Genomic DNA, 23,405 nt, shown 5'->3' with positions numbered 1-23,405 from the left:
ATATTTGGCCAATTGTTAGTGACAAAATTAAGTTTCAACATTTTCTGCCCAAGAGGATCCTCAAGACCTAGACCAGCATATTTTCCTGCATGTTTTCTTGGTGGGCTGCTTATTGTCCACCGGGGGTCTTGGGTGGGAAATTTTTGATCCGCTGTGGGTCGGTTTTGGCTGGAGGGGTTGTTCACGTTCCTAGGCTCCCATTGCAGCTCTACAGATTATACCTCTTTCTTCCTCGAGAAGAGGGGAAAGAGAAGTTCTGAATATCTTTTTTCATTGCTCTAGCTCACGTTTTTCCGACTTTTGGGGCAAGGCTCAATTTCCCTGACTGGAAATATCTCGCCTTTTTGGAATGAGCCTCAGTTTCCCTGACTAGAAATACTCGCCTTTCGGAGTGAGGCTCAAGTTCCCTGACTGGAAATATCTCACCTTTTGGAGTGAGCCTCAGTTTCCCTGACTGGAAATATCTTGCCTTTCAGAGTGACGCTCAAGTTCCCTGACTGGAAATATCTTGCCTTTTGGGGCGAGGCTCAATTTCCCTTACTAGAAATTTCTTGCCTTTACCCATAAAGGGAAGCCTATCAGACTCACAGCAGATCACTCAGCAGAAAAATAAATAAATAAAAAAATAAAAAAAGAAATTTCTTGTCTTTTGGGGTGAGGCTCACACAGCAACGGCAGCGGCAAGCTTGGACAAGCGTGGAGAGGTATTTATGCCTGACGGGGGTGGGGGTGGGAGGGTGGGGGGGCAGGGTGCTGTGTCGTTCCCCTATTGGCTAGGGTTAGACTGCACAAGCTAGACAAATTCTGATTGGCTATTTTAAAGAGAGCAGAGATCCGAGCTGGAGTGGCAGGGTGGGTGTTTTGGCGGGAAGGACGGTTATGGGCGGGTCAGAGCCGGTACTGGAGCAGGTGATTGGGATGAGTCAGGATGGAGCCTGGGGCCAGGGAAACAGGTGTAAGCTACTGATTAGAACCAGTGGAAAAGGTTGTTTACTCGAATTACAAGGAAGTTGAGTTTTAAAATGGAGAATTAAAGAATAAGAGAGCTGAACATACTGACATACTGATTCTTTGAAGAGAAACTTGGGGTTCAGTATAACATTCTGAATTTTGTCAACCAGAGAATCCTCCTATCCAGTGGAATATTTGAGTCTAAGAAAAAATGTTCTTCATTCCAAATAATGAAAGAGAAACTTAGCACACTACTCATTTGTAAGGCATGGCACCGTGGATATTGCTCAGGCACCCAGTTGCATAAAGTCCCCAGAGTTTAATGATAACATGTGTTTAAAAGAGAGTTGTTCCTGCTTTTTGTTCTTGTAGGGTTGTTTTGCTTCATAAACTTTTTTTTGTTTAAGTCCCATTCTTAGTTTACCTTGTTGTCTTTTTCCAATAAGAGCTGGTTTCCTTCAAAGCAAGGTAAGACAAGATGAGCCAGTCACATCAGTATATATTTAAAAATTCCATTCATTCCCATAAATAGAATGATTTCAGCAAACATGAGCAAATTGAAAATATGGAAATATAATTTCACATGCTGTACTTTTTAAAAAATTTGGAAATATTACACTTAGGATGTATACGTTTGATTTTTTCTCATAAAAAATTAGTTGGCTCTTAAAAAAAAAAAAAAAGAATTGTCTATGTAGTATCTGTTTTTGTTTTTTTTTTTTTTTTTAAGACAGTCTTGCTCTGTCACCCAGGCTGGAGTTCAGTGGCGCAATCATGGCTCTCTGCAGTTACCAGCTCCAAGGCTCAGGCAATCCTCCCTTATCAGCTTCCTGGGTAGCTAGGATTACAGGTGTGCCTGTAATAACCACGCCTGGCTAATTTTTTTTTTTTTTTGTAGAGTCAGGCTCTTGCTATGTTACCCAGACTGGACTTAAACTCCTGGCCTCAAGTGATACTCCAACCTCAGACTTTCAAAGTGCTGGGATTCACTTCTTACTCACTCTGGAAACCACTAAACTCTCGTTTTCACTACATATCCCAATTCCATTTCCTACTGCCCACTAGAACTACTTCTTGTCAGGATAATCAACAGCCTCTTTATTCTTAAGTCCCACGGTTCCTTTTCTACAAGAACTACTTCAGTCTTTGAAATTTTGGATTAATGACCCCTCCTTCTTTCTTGAATCTCTGTCCTTTCTTGGCTTGCCCAAAATTATGGAGTCCCCAGTTTTCCTTCTGCCTCTCTGACATATCCTTTATTATCTACTTTGCAGATTTATCTTTTCCCCTGTATCCATAAAAGTTAGCATGGTGGACTCCTTTATGTTATGTCTGGAAGGCATCCCCTTCTGGTGGGAACCACCCTTATGGTTATCATGGAAGCCACGGTCTTATGACCTCCCCCAACAGATCACTGGTGCAGGGAATGGCATCTCTCCAAAGCCAGGCTGATGAGAGCAAGTCCTGCGGAATTATGGAACTGAAACGGAGAAGGATAAGCTGGAGTTGGAACTGAAGAAGAGCCAACATCTTATTGGGTACCTGGGTTGTAAGCCGTAAAGTTTGATAATTGTCAGGAGCTGGTTTTAATATTATATAGACTAGAGAGGGAAGTTGAAGGATGGAGGAAGGGAGGGAAGGAGGGAGAGATGGAGAGGGAGAGAGAGAAGGAAAGAGAAAGAGAGAGAGGGAGTGAGAGGAAGCAAGGAGAAGGGTGCAAAGATGAGCGATAGAGTCCTGACGACATTCAGATAGCCAAATCCAGTTGTTCCCAAGTTCCAGCCCTATTCTTGCACTAGGATTCTGTGAAACACTATAGTTTTCTGAAAATAAATCCCCTTCTGCCTAAACTAGTTCAAGTTAGGTTTCTTTGACTTGCAACAACACATAAATTAGGTATCAGGACCAAAGTATTCTAAATGACAGAACTTTAAGTGAGGAACTAAGTTGAGATGTATAGAGGAGCAGTAAGGATCTCCTCATCCCAGCCTGGGAACCTGGAAGTACTTTTTATGTTGTAGCAAAGCAATTAGTTAAACTAGCACCTGTTGTCTCGTCTTAGCTCATATGCCAACTGAAGCTGAAGCTCTTGAAAATACAGTAATAGGCTGGGTGCAGTGGCTCACATCTGTAATCCCAGCACTTTGGGAGGCCAAGATGGGTGGATGACTTGAGGTCAGAAGTTCAAGACCAGTCTCTGGCCAACATGATGAAACCCCATCTCTACTAAAAATATAAAAATTAGCCGGGCATGGTGGTGGGTACCTATGGCCCCAGCTAACTTGGGAAGCCGAGGCAGGAGAATTGCTTGAACCCAGAAGGCAGAGGTTGCAGTGAGCCGAGACTTCCCCACTGTACTTCCAGCTTGGGTGACAAAGTGAGACGAGAGAGAGAGAGAGAGAGGAGAGAGAGAGAGAGAGAGAAAACAGTAATAAAAAGTCAAGACAACAAAAATGAGTTATCCAAAAGGGTGGTCTGTGAGCAGTTAGGGGACAATGCAGTAAGCATTTCACTTGGATAAGGAAATTTGGTTCAGCCTTAACCTCAGATTACTAGGAGTGAGACAATTATGCGCCTTGCTGAATTTCAGGAGCTGGGTTATTTGCTGCTCTCTAATGTTAATACCCTGATTAGGAAACTCTGAGAGCCTAGCAATCGGGCTGGAGATACACTGGAAGATTCGGCATTGGAAAATCCTTCTTGTCCCCACCTTGGCAGGCAAATGTGATGGTGCCTCCCATATTAAAGTGCATTGACTGGAATGGGGCGAAGCAAGGGCATCATTCCAGGGCAGATGGAAGAAGAAAGGATCCCAGCTCTTTTAGCCCAGCCTTTGATTTCCTATGAAGCCACAAGGCATAGTCAAAGGGGACTGAAAAAGACCCAGACATAGAGCTAAAAATGAGAAATCGCTACAAAAGTGTGCTCAGGCCCTGAATCATCTTGGTAAACCTAGAGATTCTAGAAGCATGATTCTGTAAAATTCTGGTATTGATTATGGTAGCAGAAATCTGTTGTATTCCTTCACCTTTCATACAGTTTTTTTATATGGGAAAATTCTCATTTCAAAATCCAGCCTACTCAGTATAGAAGTCACAACTAATATTCGCAGCATACCATTGTTTACAAGGATGACACTTCACCCACGTGAAACTTCCATTTGGAAGTGAGCAATATGAGTGAGGAAAACACTGAAGTTCACCAATATCTCTGGGTCCTCTCTCCTTTTGAGTACTAGGAAGACTGTACTTTCCCTGTCCCTTGATGTTAGGTATGGCTGTGAGATTTCTTTTGATCAATGCAATGTGAGCAAAAGCCAGTGTATGCTTGTCCTTACTTTTTTCTCCTGCCATGGCAAACCCTGAAAGCTCATGTCAAGAAGGTCAAGAAGGCAGCTTCATCATAGGATGGTGGAGCCTCAAACAGCTTGGATCCTTGAGTGGCCAGAGTGAGTAAGACTTCCCCACCCCACCTCCCACCCCCTGCATGCTGAAACTATGGCATGAAGAAGGAATACCTTTTTCTTGTTTAAAGTCAGCAAGATTTGAAGGTTGTTTGTAATTACTGTGTTAACTAGCTAATTCTGATTGATATAGGTAGGAAGCAGGTTAGACATGGGGCTTCAATTTCTGCCGTTGCCGATAGTAACGCAAGTGTCCAGCTTTTGGGGGTGGTAGCGGCAACAGCAGTGGTTTCCCAGTGATTGCAATCTTGAGTTTCTATCCCAGAAGGGCCATAGGGCTTGTAAAATTGGCAGCCCTATTCCAAGTTGAACTCTTGGTACTTAGTATTCGGAGTGGCAACGGCTGTGGTTTCTCCATCAGGTGTGTGGTATGATTTGGGTATTGTTCCTAGGATCTTAGTCTCAAGTCTATTTCCCCAGCCCTCCTAACAGTTTTGAGCTAAATAATCTCTTCTAACAAATCCTTTTTCTGCTTTACCCAGAATGGATTCTATTATTTGTGAAAAAGAACTCTGACTGATAAAATTGCTATATTTAATAATCTCAGATTCCACTGATTATAAGAGGCAAGTTATTTTATAATTGACCAAGAAAAAAGAGGGCTGGGCACTCACACCTGTAATCCTAGCACTTTGGAGGCTGAGGCAGGTGGATCATGAGGTCAGGAGTTCAAAACCAGCCTGGCCAGCCTGGCCAGCATGGTGAAACCCCGACTCTACTAAAAAAACACAAAAATTAGCTGGGCATGGTGGTGTGTGCCTGTAGTACCAGCTACTTGGGAGACCGAAGCAGGCGATTCACTTGAACCCGGGAGGTAGAGGTTGTGGTGAGCTGAGATCATGTCATTGCACTCCAGCCTGGGCAACAGAACGAGACTCTTTCTCAAAAAATAAAAAATAAAAAAAAATATATATATATATGGCTAAAAAAACTATTACATGCTGTTAATTGTAAGGCACATACTGATTACATAGTTGTTTTAAGCTGGGAAAAAAATGCACCTTAGAACCAATCAAACATATTATTAGCAAATGGAATTTCTCCAAATGAAATTAATAGGCAGCTGATTATAGTTTTAAAATAATTGCATAATCTGTTGGTGGAAAAACCCTTATCCAATTCTCCTAAATGTAGAGCTCTGGGATTGTTCAATCCCAGGATAATCTGTAAAACATTACCAGAAGGTGTAGTGCTAATCAGTACAGTGCCCCACAGAGAAATCCTCCATAATGGGCCTCTCAAAACACTGGATAAGGGATCTCTACCTTGTGGCCAAAAACTAAGGCAGCCAAATTGGCTGACCAAGGAACTCCACAGCCAAAGAAGCAAGTCAACAAACAGATGCCATGAGACTTCCTAGACTTTCATTATTTCATCAATGAAATAATAATTTCATTATTTCATCAATGAAATAATAATTTCATTATTTTTAATGGCCAAAAAAATCTATAGTAGATGATGTTCTGGGTTAATGACCAATCCACAGTGCTTCCTTTTCACCCCACTTTATTCTCTATTTCTTCTATCTCTACATATCAGGACTTTTTCTTAGGGGGAGTAGTTTAAAGATAGTTCAAAGGCAGTTAAAAGGTACTGGGATTATTAGAAGCCACACTTCATACCTCATGGAGACCTCACTAGAGCATGAAGGGACATTACCCAGAGGACCTATATCTGAAGAACGGTGGTCCTATGCTATGATCTCCAGAAGCAGCAGCTGGATGTGTCACTGAGTTGTTCTCCATTGGAAAGAAGATGAGTTTATTGGCATTTGTATTGTGGGATGAATTATGTAGGTGAGGGCCTTTTTGGAATCATATAATAGGAAATGATGTGTTGGGCAAACAAAGGGTGGACTGTATGGACAGCTGCCATTTTGCTTCTTTATGGTGTTCCTTCCCCTGGAAACCACCACCTCCACCTCCCCACTGCCCATACAGTTATCATGTTAATCAATTTGCTCTTCATCCCTTGACTATGATTGACTATTCCAAAGATAAGCATCTAAGTTGAATCAAAATATTTCCTGAAAATTTTGCAAACCAAAAAAAAAAAAAAAAAAAAAAGAGGAGGAGGACGAGAGGAGGAGCTGGCAGCAGCAGCCAGTCTCTTTGGTTGCCTACACAGTAAACTTTAAAACTTTAGAATTGTCTGAAGTCCCGATTTTTACCATGTAAACTAGGAGAATATTGTAAAAGTCAGTCTGGGGATGGGGAGGATAGGGGCAAGGGCCAGGGAAGGAAATGGAGACAGGCAGAAATTAACAGAGATGAGAGGTAGAGAGAGAACTCTTTTGGGTGGCTTTTGATCTCTCAGTTTCAATTGTTCCTGAGTCATCCTTGCCTTTAGGTTCTAGTATCTGATTATACATTTATCTTTTTGCTTAAACTAGCTCTCACTCTCCCTGGGTAAGCTCATCTATTTTTCTCATTTAACTATCACTCTTTTGCTGATAACTCACAAAATACTATCTTTAGCCTGGACCTCTCTCCTAAACCTGAGGCCTGTTCAGTAAATGGCATCACAATATCCTTAGTCACTAACCTGGGAATTACCCCAGACTTTTCTTTCCTGCTTACCTCCCGTATCCTCTAGACCTCTAAGTCCCACCAACAGTAGCTCCCAAATATCCTCAATGCTCTCATTTTCTCTCCACTCCTTTTCCACTCCATCAGTTCAGTCCCTCATCATTAATCCTTGCCTTCACTCTCAAATGCTTTCAAGCCCCCCCATCCCACACCATAGCCCAAATCATCCTACTAATTTCTGGATATGATCACATTACTCTTCTCAAAATTCTTCAGTGGCTCCCCACTGTTTTCAGCATAAAATCTGAACTCCTGCAGCTGGGTCACAAAATTTGCTCACATTACAGTCAGATGTGCAATGATTTAAGTCTCCTCCATTTCCTATAACTAGTCTGATCTTTCTCACAATGCCCTCACCCTGCTGCGTAATGGGCAGTGGCTGGGGGGAGCTAAAAGTAATCCACTCTGGTAAACTCTATAGGATCCTATAATTTATTTTAAACAGTCTCTAAGTACTTTGGTAGCTTTGGATGACTCAGTCTTCCCTTTCTTCTTTTCAAGATAGCATCTGGATTTTTAGGGGTCCTATGTGAATTCCATGGCCTTGGGGGAAGGGGCCTCTTAGTCACATGGTCCTTGGGGCAGTGTCGGCTGACATTTGCTGAGATGTGGTCGATTTGGTATAAATTAGTGAATAACAACCCTGAGAGGTAGCTATTATTACCACCATTTTACAGATGACAAAGCTGAGGCTAAGAGAGATTAAATAACTTCTCAATCACAAAGTTAGTAAGTGAACCAGGAATCAATACCGCCCCAATTCCAGTAGGCACTTAGTTATATGAGTCTAGGATTCCAGAGAGAAGTTAAGGCTAGACTTGGGCGCACTGGGAGTCTTCATGATAACTTCAAGGATGTGATCCTCCAAGGAGAGCATGTAGAGCGCGATGAGAAGAGGGCCGGGATCAGAATAGGTGACAATCACTGGCCTGTAAGCATCGGGGTGGAAGAGGTCTACCTCACTGCTCCTGTCCAAGCTATCTTCTTCTTAGGGGAGCTTTTAGGATGACGAGGTAGGACTTCCACCATGCCTGCACCTATTCCAGCCAGGGCGGAACCATTGCTCAGGACACTCCATTTCTGTCCCAGGCTCCCCAACAGCCCGGCAGCAAGCCTGCGACCAACACTGGGTGGGAACTCAGTAAATGTGTCCAAAGAGCCTGCGTTTCCAGGGACTTTCACACCTCGTAGGGCCAGGGAACATGCGGCCCTCTAAAGTGGGAGTGCAGAGTCCACACCCAGGTGGCAGAGGCAAGTGCGCGACTGCACCATAGGCGATTCCCTAACTGAGGAGGTTAAGTCTCCTGCCAGGTGTGGGGACCCGGTGCCTTCTTCCGGAAGACAGGCTTAGAGACCTCTCCCAGATACAGAGGGGTGGTTTCCTCACATGTGGACATGCAGAGGCCTTGGCCTTTCTTGGATGCGGGATGTACAACCCTTCCAGGTGTAGAGGGTGCAAGAAATCCCTACCTAAGGGTAGGCCTCGCACCCTCCCCACCCCAATCCCTCTCCCGGGAAAGACCCTGGGCCAGCTACTCCTTCAGCCCCACTCCCGCCCCGCGCCGGCACCAGAGGCGGGCAGGTCGCCACCCCAGCACACCACCGGTGGTGCGGGAATCGGGGCTCGGCCAGCCAATTGAGTGGCGGCAGCGGCGCGAGGATAGCTCCGCCCCCGGACCGCAGGCCGCCGGCCTCCCAAGAGGCGGGGCTCTTCGCTGTTTTTGCTGGCGACCGAGCCCGGCCGAGCCCAACCGAACGCAGCCGAGCTCAGCCGAACGCAGCCGAGCTCAGCCGAACGCAGCCGAGCCCAGCCGAACCCCGCGCAGCTCCCGCCGCCGCCGCCCGAGCGCTGCCGAGCGAGCGAGCAGCCGCGGCCGCGGGGGAGGTGCGGCCCCAAGGGGAGGAGGTGCCCGCTCGCCGCAGACCGCCCGCGGCAGAGGCCGCCCCGGTCGCGCCGCGGCGGGAGCGGCCGGCGGAGGCTGCGCGGCAGAGGGGGAGGGCCAGGGGAGCGGACGTCGCCTCTGCTGGCCTCCCGCCTCTCGCCGCCCCCCGCCCGCAGGCTCCTGAGCCTTAGTCGGCGCCGAGCATCCCGCTGCCCCGGACCCTCCCGCGGGCGCGCACCAGGCTCAACTCAGGTAAGGAGGGCCTCCCGCCACGGGCACGGAGGCCAAGAACCTGCGACCCGAAGATGGAGATAAAGAGACAGAGACACACAGCCGCGGAGAGAGACGGACACAAAGAGACACAGGAACCCCTGAAAAGACCCCACGTAGAAGGGGAGAGGGACACGTCCATGGGAACACAGGGGGACATAGCCTGGAAGAGAGAGACAGACACAGAGACTGATGCAGAGATACACAGAGACACACTGGGAGAGAAACGAGACACACAGGAGACACACTCAGAGATGGGGACACACGGAGAGACAGCCACACACGCAGAGGTAGGTGTGCATAGGCACAGGCACACATCCAACGGAGGGACAGGGAGACTCCAGACACACACACCTGACTCAGAGAGGCAGCCCCTCATGGAGACACACAGCCCTGGATGCACAGAGCCTGCACATGCCTCCCAGGGCCTCACAAAGTTCCCTCTGTGTGAGCTGGCGCCTCTGGAGGTCTCCTGGTCGGGCTGGCTGGAGTCCTGGGGAGAGGAGGTGCCCAGGCCAAACCGGAGCTGCTCACAGCCCCCATCCTCTTGGGCCGAGGGCTGCTTGGGTCCCACCTACCAACAGAGGGCTTTTGAGGGCTGCAAGCTTGATGGGCAGGGCCAGGGCATACCCACCAGGTCTAAGGAGAATGAGATGATGGCTGCCTACTCCAGCTTTCCCACGCTGGCTACACACTCATTCAGGTGCCCAGAACCAGGCCTTCGGGTGGGGGGTGCTGGCTCTGTGGGGTATTTGAGCCTGTTGGGACCCAAGGTCTTTCACCAGGGAGGCCAGAAATGTAGGAGGAAGGCTCTCTTCCCTACCCCTCTCCTCCTAGGCCTCACCCCACCCTCCCTCCTCACCACACTCTCCTTTTCTCTGTACCCCCAACAGGCTCAGGACAGCAGGTAGACATCTCCACTGCCCAGGAATCACGCAGACAGCACAGCCTCCTCGGAAGGCCAGCCATACCAGAGTCCTGCCTCGGCATGGGCCTCACCATCCAGGCAGCTCCACTGTCTGTGCTAGTCTGAGGGTGCCCGTCATGGGGGCAGCCATCTCCCAGGGGGCCCTCATCGCCATTGTCTGCAACGGGCTTGTAGGCCTCTTGCTGCTGCTGCTCTGGGTCATCCTCTGCTGGGCCTGCCATTCTCGCTCTGCCGATGTTGACTCTCTCTCTGAATCCAGTCCCAACTCCAGCCCTGGCCCCTGTCCTGAGAAGGCACCACCACCCCAGAAGCCCAGCCATGAAGGCAGCTACCTGCTGCAGCCCTGAAGGCCCCTGGCCTAACCTGGAGCCCCGGACCTAAGTCCACCTCACCCAGAGCCTGGAATTAGGATCCCAGAGTTCAGCCGGCTGGGGGTCCACAACTCAGTCTGCCTGCTTGGAGCTGGACCCAGCAGTCTAGAGTCTAGCCAGCCTGGCCCCAAGAGGAGCTCAGTGGACTTAAGAAGATGGGCCTGGGATGGGGGCTTATGAGTTGGTGCTAGGGCCAGGGCCATCTGGACTATGCTCCATCCCAAGGGCCAAGTGCCAGAAGCCGAGTTCACTCTTTCCCTAGGCTAAGCACCTCTAGGCCCTCTAGGTTGGGGAAGCAAACTGGAACCCATGGCAATAATAGGAGGGTGTCCAGGCAGGGCCCCTCCCCTGGTCCTCCCACTGTTTGCCGGATAATAAATGGAACTATGGCTCTACCCTGAGATTTTCTTCTCTTCCTGAGGGCCCCGTGGTAGCAAAATTAAAGGTGTTGGGGTGGGTTTCCAGACAGGTTTATTTGTGCAAAGTTAGAGGGGTAATGGTTGAAGGCCAAGTCCTGGGGTGAGGTGCTAGGACCTAAAGGAACAGAATAAGAAGGGCAGATGCTGGGACCTGATCAGGGGTGGGGTCACATGCTAGGTGCTAAGGCTGGGCTGGGTACCAGGGTCAAGCACTATGAGTACTGGATTCAAGTGATGAGATTGAGGCTGGGCCCTCAGGTCTTGGTTTTCACTTCCCTCACCAGGTTCAGCAGTTTGTCCAGTTTTGCAATCTCCACAGCTGGACCCTTCTGCACCTCCTGCCCCTTCTTTTCCTGGGGAGAGGGAAAGCATACATGGGGGAGGAATGGTGACAGGTGGGCTACCTCTCTCTGGGTCCCAGCACTACTCCTCTGCCCAGCCTATCCAGCTGTGCCCTACCCCTCCCCTGCCCAGTAAATTCTGGATCCCTGCCTCCTCTCTCCCCAACTCGGGTTAGGTGGCAAAGGGGCTTGGCTGACAGCTTGCAAAAAGGAGTCCAGCTCTGGCTTGAACCTCAGATGGACATGGGGTCTTGACGCTGGCAGGAGTGGGAGAAGGCATCCATCCCCTGACCCTCAGAGCAACAGTGTTCCAAGCCAGGGAGATCCAACTCTTTGAAGGCAGGGGGCTGACTGCTGGCACCATCCTTACCATGGCAAGGTCCCTGGCTGAGTCCAATCCAGGAGCTAATGGGTATGTGTTTGGGGAGGGAGGGGCTGTGGACAGAGTCTCAGGGGCCCCCACCTAGTCCTCTCACATGATGCCTTCAGGTCAGGTTGGCAGTGGGTGCCATTTGGGGCCAGGCCTGCTGTGTCAGACATACCCAGGGTTGGGGAGGGTGTCAAGAGACTCATAAGAGCAGAGGGAATAATCCATATGACTCCAGGTGTCGTTGGCTGAGGCTGTCCCTCAAAAGACCAGATACTGAGTTTATGACCCCTCACCCCACCTGCAAAGCACTCTAATCCTTCCATTGTAAGCTGGACACTGGAGTGTATGTCACCCACAGGTCCAGTGAACTCCTTGGCAAACCAACACCAGTCCCACCCTCCCTACTGTCCAGGCAGTGGGCTGAGGGCTATGCTGCAGCAGGCTGGGCAGCTGTCATTTCCCCATTTCATGCCTTCTCTCTGCTCCTTGGCCCCCATCCTCTTAGCCACCTGTGTCCACTGCTCACTGACACCTACCCCAGCCTTGCCTTGGTCTGGTCAGGGTTGTAAAGGAGATGTGAGGGTGAGTGCAGGGCCAGTAGGCCCCTCCCTAGCTCCTTTCTGGCTGCTGACACCATGTGGAGCTTAGATTTCCCCCTGGTGTGACCCTGTACCTGCTCCCAAATCTTCTCCCCATCCCCTTGCAGCCCAGTGCCTTTTTGCCACTACCCAGCTCACCTCTACTCTCTCCAGGCAGAGGACAAAAAGCTCTTTTTCTCTCTCTCCCCACTCTCCTTTCTGAATTAAGCTTGGGTTCTCTTCTTGGCTTCACCCCATCCTCTGGGAGTTAGGGGACCTGGTTTTAGTTCCAGCTTTGTCATTAACTCTATATGACTTTGGGCAAGTCCTTTGCCTTTCCAAGCTTCCATTTCCCACCTATCCTATAGTTAGGGAAAGACAGTCCTTGGCCTTTGACAGGTTGGGCTCTGGACACCCATCATGGGAGCTCCCTGGGCAGGGTAGTCCAGGCCTCAGTGGGGAAGCCCTTTGGAAAGGGCAGGGAGCCTGCAGTTCACACAGGAAGGGCAGTAGGGATGCCCAGAGGATTTCATTTTGCATGAAGCACTTGGCTGATTGGGTCAGATGGAAATTTCACAGGAGCCTTTAATCCACTCAAGCACCCAACAGCCCCTAGCTGTCCCTGCTCAGGTCCTCAGAGACGTAGGTCCCCAAAGATGCAGAGCTTGGCTCTCCCAGCCATGACTGACCCTTCTCTGAAGGGAACTGAAACTGGGAGATCCTTACCTCCCTGGATCAGAGTGGGCAGGGCAGGCTCTCACCCATGTCTACCACCCTCATGGTGTCATGGCCATAACCCTCCCCCAAAGAATGACCACCATCCCTCCTAGAGGGTTGTCCAACTCTGCCAACTTCAACCTGGGTCTCTTTCCTCAGAAAATTAGGAACAGATTTTATCTGCTCCACAAATTGTGCTGTCTCCTTCCTGCTCCTTGAGGCCAACTAGCTGGGCTCAGCAGAGATTCAGACCATGCCAGACTCCCTCCCTCCCTTCAAGCCCACCGCAGCCTCTGGGCCACAGCTGCAGGCGCTTAGCAGCCTTTTGAGTATTTATAGCCAAGTCCACCCCCTCCCCCAGCTGGCTACAATTACAGGCCTAGCCACACTCCCAGGTCTTGCCTCCCTGGCCATGGTGAGGAATAGACCAAGCCAGCACCAGAGGGATGGTGCAGCAGTCCCTTCCTTGGTAGGAGCACAGTTCTGGGAAGTCAGTAGTTGAAAGACACAGACCCCTGCCAGTGCCTCAAACTGCAGTAAATACCTCAAATTGTCAGGAGGGACAGTCATCAGGGCAAGCTGGCCCAGTCCTGATCCTGGCCCAGAACCTGGCAGAAAGTAAAGAGCCATCTCTACTCCTAGCATACAAATGAGCAGGACTGGGCTCTGGGTTCTTGGGCTCAGGATTCTAAGATCTGGGCTGCAAAGTCTGGGTTCATAAGTCTGAATGTGGACTCAGGTCTAGACTTTAAGATCATCGTTCTGGGCTCCAGACCCTGTAATTGGGGGCCCGGGGCTCTGGGCAGGGTCTCCTGATCATTGGAGATCCTAGAAACAGGAACCAGAGCTGAGAAGGAGGACTGCATAGCTGCTGCCCTAGTTACCCTCCTCAAGGCTCATTTCCTTCCTCTCTATGTACACCCACAGCTCCCAGCTCAGGGACTATTGGAGCTGAAACCCTATGAAAACCCAGCCAATGAGGCAGTGGCTTAGCCCCGAGGCCCTTGCCTGGGTGACCCACAACACTCATACTGGAAAGAAATCAATGATAGCCCCACATTTGCCTCCGCAGGCTTCAGATCCACCTGCTCACTGGATGTCTCCACCTGGGAGAGTCCCCTGGGACCCCACAGGTAACTCAAATGCAGCATGTCAAACTGCTATTTTCTCACAAACCTGCTTCTTCTCCCGTGAGCCTCATTCAGGCAATGACACCATCCTGACCTTGGCTCTCCCAAGCCAGAAACTGGGGTGTCACCCTGGCTCCTCACTTCTGTCATCCCCACCCTCCTAGAGACTTTAGCTCTTGCAGCAGCCCAAAGTCCTGGAGCCTGTACCTTTGGCATCTTGCGCAAATTGGGCGAGAGCTTGAGGCAGATGATGTGCCCACGGTCATCGCCCACAATGATGATGGGGTGGATGGGATTGAACTGCACGTGAGTGATCTTGTTCTTCTTTTTGGCCACCACAGGCTGGTTGCAGATGGCCTCGTACTTGTTGATGGCCAAGTCAAACACGTGGGCCTGTGGAGAGGTTGGTGTCGGCACACTCTGGGGTAATGGGGCCTGTCTTCCACCTCAGAGGAATCAGCCCCTGGACTTTCTGGGGAAAGACTATAGAAGGCTAATGGCTAGCATACTGGAGAGGAGGTGGAGGGAGGGGAAATTTTGTGTCTCTGTTTATGTTTTTCCTATGGTTGAAAGAGTGAGTATAAAAAAGTTTAGGAGAACTTTTAAATCTATACAGAATTAACAATAATAGCAGCTATAGGCTGGGCATGGTAGCTCACGTCTGTAAACCCAGCACTTTGGGAGGCTGAGGTGGGTGGATCACTTGAGGTCAGGAGTTCAAGACCAGGCTGGCCAACATGGTGAAACCCTGTATCTACCAAAAATACAAAAAATTAGCTGGGCTTGGTGGCGCATGCCTGTATTCCCAGCTACTAGGGAGGCTGAGGTGGAAGAATCACTTGAACCGGGGAGGTTATAGTGAGCCAAGATGGAGCCACTGTACCCTAGCCTGAGTGACAGAGTGAGATCCTGTCTCAAAAAAAAAGAAAAGAAAAGAAAAATAGCAGCTACCATTTGTTGAGCACTTACTAGGTACTAGACTCTGAGCAAGCGCATCACATAATTGCATCGCCTCATTATGCTCTTCACAATCACTCTGTAAGGTGGTTCTGCTATCTTCATTTAAAACCGAGGAGTTAGAGGCTCTTAGAGGCTAACTTGCTAGTAAGTGGCAGAGCCAGGGTTTACACCAGTTAATATATATGAAGTGCAAAGACAGTGCTTGACATATGAGTGGTCAATCAATGTTGGGTGTTACCTTCACCACACCCTAAGACCAAACCGCTATCAACTCTGGACAACTCTGCCAGCCTCTTAACTGGTCTCCCCACTTCCACTCTTGCCTTGCTACAATCCATCCTCCAGAGAGAAGCAGGCTTACCTTTAAAACACTTAAAATCCTCGCACAGACTCCCTTGGCACTATAAATAAAATCCAGATCCCTCACTCTAGCCCACCTCCCCACTCTCACCTCATGTTCTTGCCCCTTGCTTACTAGACTCCAGCCACACTTGCCTTCCTGTTCCTTAAACCCAAGGCTCGTTCCCACCTCAGGGCGTCTGCTCCAGCTGCTCCCTCAAGGTGGCCTGCTCCCCTGCCCCATCTCTACATGCCTCCTTGCCAGTCAGCTCTCAGCATGAGTGTCACCTCTTCAAAGAAGCCTTTCCTGACTACTGCATCCAAGAGACCACCCAGTCCTTTTCTTTTTTCTCTGTTTTTCTTTTTTTCTTTTTCATTGCTTGGTCTCTGTGAACCTCTTTCTCTTTTTAATAAAACAGCTTTATTGAGATATAATTCACATACTATAAAATTCACTCATTTAAAGTATAACATTATTGGTTTTAGTATATTCACAGCTATGCACAACAGATTTTACCTTTGCCACAACAGATTTTACAACATTTTCGCTGCCCTAGGCCACACAAACTGACTTTCCATCTCTACACATTTGCTTGTTTTGGATGTATTCTATAAATGGAATTATATAGTATGTGGTCTTTTGTGATTGGCTTTTTACACTACAAATGTTGTCAGGGTTCCTCCATGTGGTAGCAGGGACCAGTACTTCATTCCTAGTTTTTGCTGACTAATAATCCCCAAGGAGACACTATATTTCATTTATCCATTCAGCAGTTGATGGACACAGGGTTGTTGCCACTCTGACTGTTATGGGTAATGCTGCCATAAACATTTATGTTTACATATCACAATCTTTTATTAATAATTCTCTGCCTAGCACTTCATACTGGGAGTTTTGTTGCTTTTTGTATCTTTCCCTTCATTAGAACATAAGCTCCACAAGAGCTGGTATCTAAGTCACCAAGGTCCAGCCTGGAGCTGGGCACCATCACTGGCCCTGAGTAGCCATCCGTTCCCGGAATAGATGACTGACAGACTTTAGGATGATGCCCTCATCACTGCATTGTTTCCTTGGGGCAGCCAGTGCTCCTCAATTTATATCAAAGTTCACAGGGAAAACACGTTTGCATCCAACAATGTGCTCACAAGATGTTTATTTCTGAGCTCTCACCAATTCTCAGTGTTGACTAGCCCCTCCCACTCCACCCCTCAGAATCAGCTTGCACACTTCCAGGGATGGAGACTTCACTACCTTACAGATACCGAGTCACTGATCAACTCTGGCTCATACATTACTCCCTACATGGAGCTGAGCCCTGCCCACCTCTAGCTCCCCACCACAGAGCAGAGGAAATAACTGTTTTATGGCATCTCATTCCCCACAGCACTTTCTCCTCCAAGGTGAACAGCCCCATTTCCTCCTTGAGGTCTCATGGGATGAATGAGTCCTCCTTTGGCTGGGCCCTGGATGGCTTGCCCCTTTAAAAAACACAGTCCTTGTGTCCTACCTTCTCTTTCCTGACCTCAGCATGGAATGGGCTCTCCGTCAGGAAGGCTCTGAAATACTGCACCTGATCTCTAGTAGGGACTCAGTAAGGAGGTCAGGACAATGCCACTCACCTTCCCATCTGTGGTGACAGCTGTGAACACAGTAGAAGAGTATGGTGCCCAGGCCACATCGCCCACGGCTGAGTTCAGGTCATAGATGAACATCGGGGTCCTGCAGTGGTGGAGGGTGGAAAGACTATGGCACAGAGAGCTCATAGTGCCACAGCCTGGGGGAAGAGCCCTCTCCCAGGGCAGAGCCAGGAACAGGCCCCTCACTTGATGGTATGGTCCCAGATCTTCACTGTCCAGTCGGAGCTGCAGGACATGAAGACCTTGGTGTGGTATGGGTTCCAGGACACAGCGTCCACTGCCATGTTATGGGCATCATAGGTATCGAGGAATTGGCTGGAGTAGGATTTAGAGCACTGGTAGGGGAGGAGGGGACAGGAGTCAGAAGTGATAGAAAGGTCAGCAGCCACCACTCTTCTGGGACCCTGGAGGATCTGAGCCTTAACCTCCACTCCTGTCCTTACCCCACATTGCATCCCAGCTGAACTGGGGCCAACCTCCTGGCTGCTCCTCCCACCCTCAGCACACCCAGGGGGAAAGGAAGGGCTTGAGGGTCTGAGGATTCAGGACAGGCAGGGGAACCTTCCCGCAGGATGAAGGAAAGGCCTGTAGTCTGCCCAGTGCTCCAGATGTGAAGGCCTAGCCAAGCCATGTCCTGGAGAGCTGGGGTGGGGCTGGGTATCCAGAGTTTTCCATTCTCTAGCTCCCTCCAGACCCCCCCATGCTGGGATCACCTGGCCAGGATTCCAGGTCAGGCAGAAAAGGCCTTCTCTCCTTAATAGAGGGCAGAACATGTATCAGGCCTGGGGGGAAGGTGTGGTCTGGCCAACTTCCAGGCCAGGGCCTATGGACAGACAGAGCCCTGGGTCCACCTGCAGCCCAGACATCATCCTTGCAACAGTGATAAACATCCCACCTTGTCCAGGCAAGAGCAGGTGCAGAGCCAGAGCCAACTTGGATCTCCAGATTTCCTATTCTGTTTCTTGCCCTGACCAGCATGCCCCTCTCTCCTTCCCTCCAGGAGACAGTGTGACTGAGTAGTCTCTCATTACTCCTGCCTCTCTTGGGCTGCCAGTGGGGGGTTGAAGAGGGGGTGGGGACTTCTTTTGCATTCAGACCAGCTCCGGCTGGGCCTCAGGGGCTCCTGAGAGGCTGCCTGTAATTAACATTCTGAGTCTCTGAGCCTAAGAAAAGCTTGCAGCAGAGCTATTTCTGGATGGATGGAGGTTCAGAAGGATGTTCACCTACTACCACTGAGACCTTGTAGAAACTGACCATGAGGTTCCATCCTGTTGGCTGGGATGTAGCCAGTATTCAGAGATAATTCTGGCCTTCAAAGCTCAACTCAAGTACAAATCTCCTCCAGGAAGTTTTCCCAAAATGTTCTAACTCCCCCAACTAGAGTTCCCACTTCTACCTCAACTCCTAGGAAGGGAGGGAGGACCTGGAGGAAAAGATGCGGGGCTGGGCTAAAGCCACCCTCTAGATTCTCCATCCCCTTTCCTGCATTAGCCCTTATTCCTGCCACCCAAAGCAGGTCAAGAAATACATTCTCTTCCCTCAAGAGGCCTTCTAGAATTGATGGGAACTAAAATTCATCAAAATAGGATCTGTTGAGAACTCTAAGCTCCCAGCTGCTCAGGTCTAAGTGGCCCTGTAAGGAGCTGGCACAGGGCGGCCTCACCTTGTAGATTTTTCCCTCCTCTGTGCCCACTAGGAACAGGTAGTCAATTTCTTTGTGGAAGTCAAAGGCAGTGCCACAACCTTGGGAGAAGAGGGAGGAGCAGGCTTAGCCCAGTTCTGAGAGGGAGGCTCCCAGTGCCTCCTGTCCTCAGCAGAGGAGCTCAGCCCAGGCACTCTCAGTGTAGGACTCAGCACAGGACAGACTGAACATGGGCCCCTGTAAGAGCTGGGACCAGGCCAGGCAAACAGAAACCAGCCCTCTGGCCTGCTTGTCCCAGGCAGTTAGGATTCTGCAAACAGCCAGGGATTCTGCAGACAGGAATGGGGACCTGGGTTAACAAGGAAGGGACTGAGTTAAACAGGGTCAGGGTCAGGGTAAACAGGGACAGGGTTTGTGCCAACAGGGATATAGTCTGCATAAACAGGGTAGGAATTGAGTAAACAGGGACAGGATCTAGGTAAACAGGGGCCTGATCTGCATAAACAGGGCTGGATCTGCATAACAGCACCTGATCTGCATAAACAGGAACAGGGTCTGCAAACACAGGGTTGGAAGCTGTATAAACAGGGAGGCTCTACACACAGCCAAGGGCTCAGCAGACAGGGCCAGGCCTTCCTATTACGTCCTGTTGGGCTCTGGCACAGGTTGTGGACAGAATGCTCAGTCAGGGGAAGGACCACTGTCACTGACCCTCACTGGGCCTGAATGACCTGGACAGGCCTGGAAGTGAGGGGGCTGGGGCTCCTACCCACTGTGTGCAGCTGCAATCCCTCAGGAACTTCTGTGGTGCTGCCTTCCACCTTCAGCTTGATGACATCTATGTGGACCAGCTCGCTCTGTAGTCACAGACAGATGTGGGTGGAGGGCAGGTGGGTTGGGCTGGATCAGCAGGGCTGGGGGCTGCCCTTTGCCATTTAGCTCCCTGCCTCCCCACTCACCCCCGTATGACCCTCTCTGGGAAACAGGCACCTTCACGAGAGTCCAAGACACAATCCTGCCATCAGATGACACAGAGAAGAAGTTAAGGTTTTGGTCCATGTCATCCTTCTGCCATTTGACCTGAAACATCCCAAAACATGAGCTCTGGGACCCTGCTAGGGTGTTGAGTTAGGTCTGTGGGCAGAGCAGGGCTCCCCAGTCACCCATCTGAGGCTCAGAAGCGAGTTCTGGGAGCCCATTATTCCCAGAATCCCATGATTGGTCCTCTCTCCCTCCTTCCATCCATCTCTGTCTCTCATTCCTTTCTCCTTAACCATCCTGGGGGAATGATGCCAGTCAAAGCATTGCCTTAATTTACTGGGTTGGCAGTGGAGGTACCCAATCCCTCCCTGGGTTGGGTTCCAGGAGCCCCATTGCCAGGAGAAGGAAGTGGCTACGGGTTCAACCACCTTACATAAATAAACATGACCTGGAAAGAACAGGGCCCATCAACCAGTTTCCTGTTTATAAAACAGGAGTCATAATAGCATAGGTTTGTCATGAGAAATAAATTATATATGTGAAGCCCTTATGTCAGAACATTGCACATATTAAGTGTTCAATAAATGATAGCTAATGTCCTCATTAATACCATTATCCTAGGAATCTAGGTGCCAAGGTTCTGCAGGGGCCTTTCCCTGCTTGCTTGTCAGGGCTGGAGAGGAGCAGGCCCTGAGTCTTCTGCCCACCTCTTCCAAGGTTGGCCTTTCTCTAGGAAGCGTCTCCTCTGTTCCCACCTTTCCTTTGCTACTAACTCCTGCTCTCATAACTTTGCTCCCAGTCCCAGATTTGAGCTGTTTATTCATCTGCAAATCGGGGTTAATTATCCTGCCCCACCCATCTTCTCAGGGCTGGAAGCAAACATATGGGAAAGTGTTTTGGAGACAGAGCTGTTGTCTTATGAAGATGACACGCTTGAGACTCAAGTTTCTGTTGCCAGATGTGGAGGCCTGGCCAAGCCATGTCCCGGAGAGCTGGGGTGGGGCTGGGTGCCCAGAGTTTTCCATTCTCTAACTCCCTCCAGACCGCCCATGCTGGGACCACCATCCTGTCCCCTCCCCCTGTCACAAGCAGAGGACCAGTGAGGGAGGTCAAGAACCCAGTGCCACTGCCTGCTGCCTATAACTGCAGCTGTCACCAGGGTTGTTGGGGACTGAAGTGGAGAAAAGGTTGTTTCTCCCCAGCCAGCCTGAGGCCTGATGGATTGGAGCTACGGGGAGGGGCTGAGTCCTGTCTTGTCCTGTCCAGGCAGCTGGCTGTTTTGCACTTTCACTGGACTAGAGAGCACCACAGAGCCTGTGAAGTATAAGTCAGAGCCAGCCCTAATATTGAGACCACTTCCCGTTCTGTGTAAAGGTGGTCCTTTTAAAGAGGGGAAGGGACAGGGGGTGTCAAAGGCCAGGCTGTAAGAGGCGCTAGGGAGCTGCAAAGGGAAGTGTTTAATGAGCAGACGCCAGCACTGCATGGAAATTGTATTTCACACCCCACTTAGCAGCCTGATGCCCAGTGGGGGGTGGTGTGTGTGTATTTGCAAGTGACTGTGTATGTGTGTGTTCTCGAGTCACACAACTGCTCCTGGGGTGGAGGTCGGCCAGTAGGAATAAAGCAAAAGAGGGAGGGTGGTCAGTGAGGTTAAGAGAATGAATGAATTCCCAGGGACCAGGTGGTAGGGAGGAGCTGGAGCCTGCTTAACTGATATTCCCTTCTTCCTTATTTGATTAAGGCAGACCTACTTGACCCTAGTCTCTTGCTCATACATCCTTCCTGCTTCCTTCCCCAGAACTGCACCAGCATGTGCATCCACATGCGCACTCACGCACACACACAGTGTTGCTGGTTGAAGCTTCACTGTAGGGCTTGCACAGAGCTGGCTATTCAGGCAGGCTCCCTGGAGAAGAAGCCTGTGCTGTGGGACAGAAGCCCAATCTTCTTAGAACAGACAGTCCTCTCCTTGGCTCCAAAACCTTCCGTGGCTCACTACTGCCAACAGAACAAACTCCTTCTGCCTCAGCCTGGCATTTGAGATCTAACACAACCTCTCTGGCCTCCCCCAAGTATCTCTGACACAGTCCCATTACGTGGGACTTAGACACTGATGTCTCTGACATCTCATTCAGCAGCCTGGCTCTCCTTCAAGCTCCAGGCTCATATAGCTGACTGCCTGGAGGACACCTCCCTCTGGGTGTCCCTTGGGTTTCTTGTATTAATTTCTGGTCAAACCTGTTTTTCTTCTGCCATTTCTCACTTCTATGGATGGCCTACTAAGCACCTCAAACCCAGGCAGCATCAATTCTTCCATTTCCCCATATCTAATCAATTATTTCCTTCTATTGATTTTACTAACCCACCAGCTCTCGACCCTGTCTTCTCATTTCTGTCTCCACTGCCCCTGCCCTAGCTCAGGCTTCAAAAATGCTCATGCTGCAGTCATAGGATCTATCCAAGAGACAAATATGGCCATGTTACTCCTCTGCCCCAAACTCTCTGATGGGTGGGCAGTAATTTCCAAACTATGGTCAGGAGGTAGAGGAAATGATAATAGGGGACCCTCAAGCAATCTGGTCCTGCCAGAGTACCACTCTCATCTTTTTAATACATTGGGCTTCTGCATGAACACTTCGCTTGAAACCACTGACCCAATGTCCGAGCATCTTAACTTAATAGGTAAGCACAGGGTGTTTCAAATGATGTGTCACTTCCCAACAGGCTACTCTGCTTGATGTCCCATGTCATTTTTGAGGACTCCAAAGTTATGCACAGATTTTTGACTGTGTGTGGGGATCAGTGTCCCTCATCCCCACATCATCCAAGGGTCCACTGTACTCAGGGGAGTCTGTCAGGCCCTGGAAGCTTCCAGCTATGACTTCTGAGTTACTGATCGCCACATCTAAGAGATCCTTGGCAAACAGATGGGGCCCTCCTGAGGGGTGGTCTGGGGCAGCAGACCCCAGCTCTCACTGGAGACCCTCTTGCCTCCTGATTTTCACCTTTTGCTCTTTTCCGCATTTTCTCACACCCAGATCCTGGCCTGCTGGTACCTGCCATCCTTATCCCCCTGCCTGTGGTCCTCTCCTCCCCAAGGTCCCTCCCTCCTCCAGTGGCTCCAGGCCCACACGCTGGTCCCGTCCCCACCCTGGTTTGAGGCTGACCTGCCACACAGGGTCCGTGTGCTTGCCAGACTTGGCTGAGCTGAGGAAGGAGGGCTGGGAGTGGGGCTTCTTGAGGTTGTAAATGGCCACGTTGCCGTCATAGTGGCCCACTGCCACAAGGTAGGGGTGGTCCACGTGGATGTCGAGACACATGATGCCGCTGTTGCTGCTGAACATGTACTCAGGGAAACTGGGGTTCTTCATGCTGTAGAGCAGCAGCATGCCCCGGCTCTGCTTCATGAAGTCATCTACCCAGGGAAGATGGGCAGCTGAGGTTGGAGGATCCAACTGCCCTGGCTGGGAAGCCCCTCATCCCTACCCCACTAGATGGGCAAGCCCTGCTCTGCTTTATGTCTGTCAGAGTGTGTGAGATTCTTCTCTGGACTTTATCTTTTCCATCTGTGAAGTTAATTTATGAGATCTGACTTTTCCCTTCTCAAAGTTCATGGAAGGATCTACAACCAATCAAGGTGACTAGGTTTATTCTCCCCAAGGTGCAGGAAAGGGGGACGTGGGATCAGAGAGCTTCTAAGTGAAAAAGATGTGTGAGCTTGGGAAGAAGCATTACCCTCAATGGGGGTTTGAATGCCCAGCCCAGGAGCAGGCAGCTTTCCATAGATGCCCGGATGATGCCCATGTACCCCTCCCCCCTGCCAAGTACAGGTTAAG

General features: G+C 50.0%; 2 protein-coding genes and 1 long non-coding RNA gene across 12 annotated transcripts in view; 1 reads left to right on the top strand and 2 right to left on the bottom strand.

Moving 5' to 3' along the window:
• Positions 1–1,308: 1,308 nt before the first annotated feature.
• LOC118155394 (uncharacterized) lies at positions 1,309–9,720 on the bottom strand. Its single transcript, XR_004745869.2, has 2 exons — positions 9,510–9,720; positions 1,309–7,931 (listed from the first exon to the last, which is right to left on the bottom strand). It is a non-coding gene; the product is annotated as an uncharacterized LOC118155394 (long non-coding RNA).
• On the top strand, positions 8,938–10,849 carry ENHO (energy homeostasis associated). The gene is made up of 2 exons (XM_008998566.4): positions 8,938–9,137; positions 10,049–10,849. The coding sequence occupies exon 2, from the start codon at positions 10,200–10,202 to the stop codon at positions 10,428–10,430; it is 231 nt and encodes a 76-aa protein (XP_008996814.2). The 5' UTR covers positions 8,938–9,137; positions 10,049–10,199; the 3' UTR covers positions 10,431–10,849.
• Positions 10,850–10,908: 59 nt separating this feature from the next.
• DNAI1 (dynein axonemal intermediate chain 1) overlaps positions 10,909–23,405 on the bottom strand; it is a 59,594-nt gene continuing 47,097 nt past the window's right edge. For 2 of the 10 annotated variants that reach the window (XM_008998529.3, XM_008998534.3), the window contains 8 exons: positions 22,737–22,984; positions 19,579–19,668; positions 19,358–19,445; positions 18,610–18,689; positions 17,133–17,281; positions 16,929–17,052; positions 14,217–14,402; positions 10,909–11,226 (listed from right to left, as the gene is read on the bottom strand). In XM_008998529.3, the coding sequence (XP_008996777.1) occupies positions 11,128–11,226; positions 14,217–14,402; positions 16,929–17,052; positions 17,133–17,281; positions 18,610–18,689; positions 19,358–19,445; positions 19,579–19,668; positions 22,737–22,984 (1,064 nt within the window). In that variant the 3' untranslated portion in view covers positions 10,909–11,127. The remainder of the gene's footprint in view (positions 11,227–14,216; positions 14,403–16,928; positions 17,053–17,132; positions 17,282–18,609; positions 18,690–19,357; positions 19,446–19,578; positions 19,669–22,736; positions 22,985–23,405) is intronic. The other 8 variants (XM_002743033.4, XM_054257159.2, XM_054257163.2 and 5 more) reach the window with 8 other exon arrangements.

Source organism: Callithrix jacchus, chromosome 1, assembly GCF_049354715.1.
Source record: "Callithrix jacchus isolate 240 chromosome 1, calJac240_pri, whole genome shotgun sequence".
In the NCBI taxonomy this organism is placed as follows: Eukaryota; Metazoa; Chordata; class Mammalia; order Primates; family Cebidae; genus Callithrix; species Callithrix jacchus.
Note: the sequence above shows the minus strand (reverse complement) of the source record. Positions and strands in the feature narration are given on the sequence as shown.

Excerpts from the sequence above, each read along its gene's own strand:
- ENHO (XM_008998566.4), top strand. The coding sequence starts at position 10,200 with ATGGGGGCAGCCATCTCCCAGGGGGCCCTCATCGCCATTGTCTGCAAC.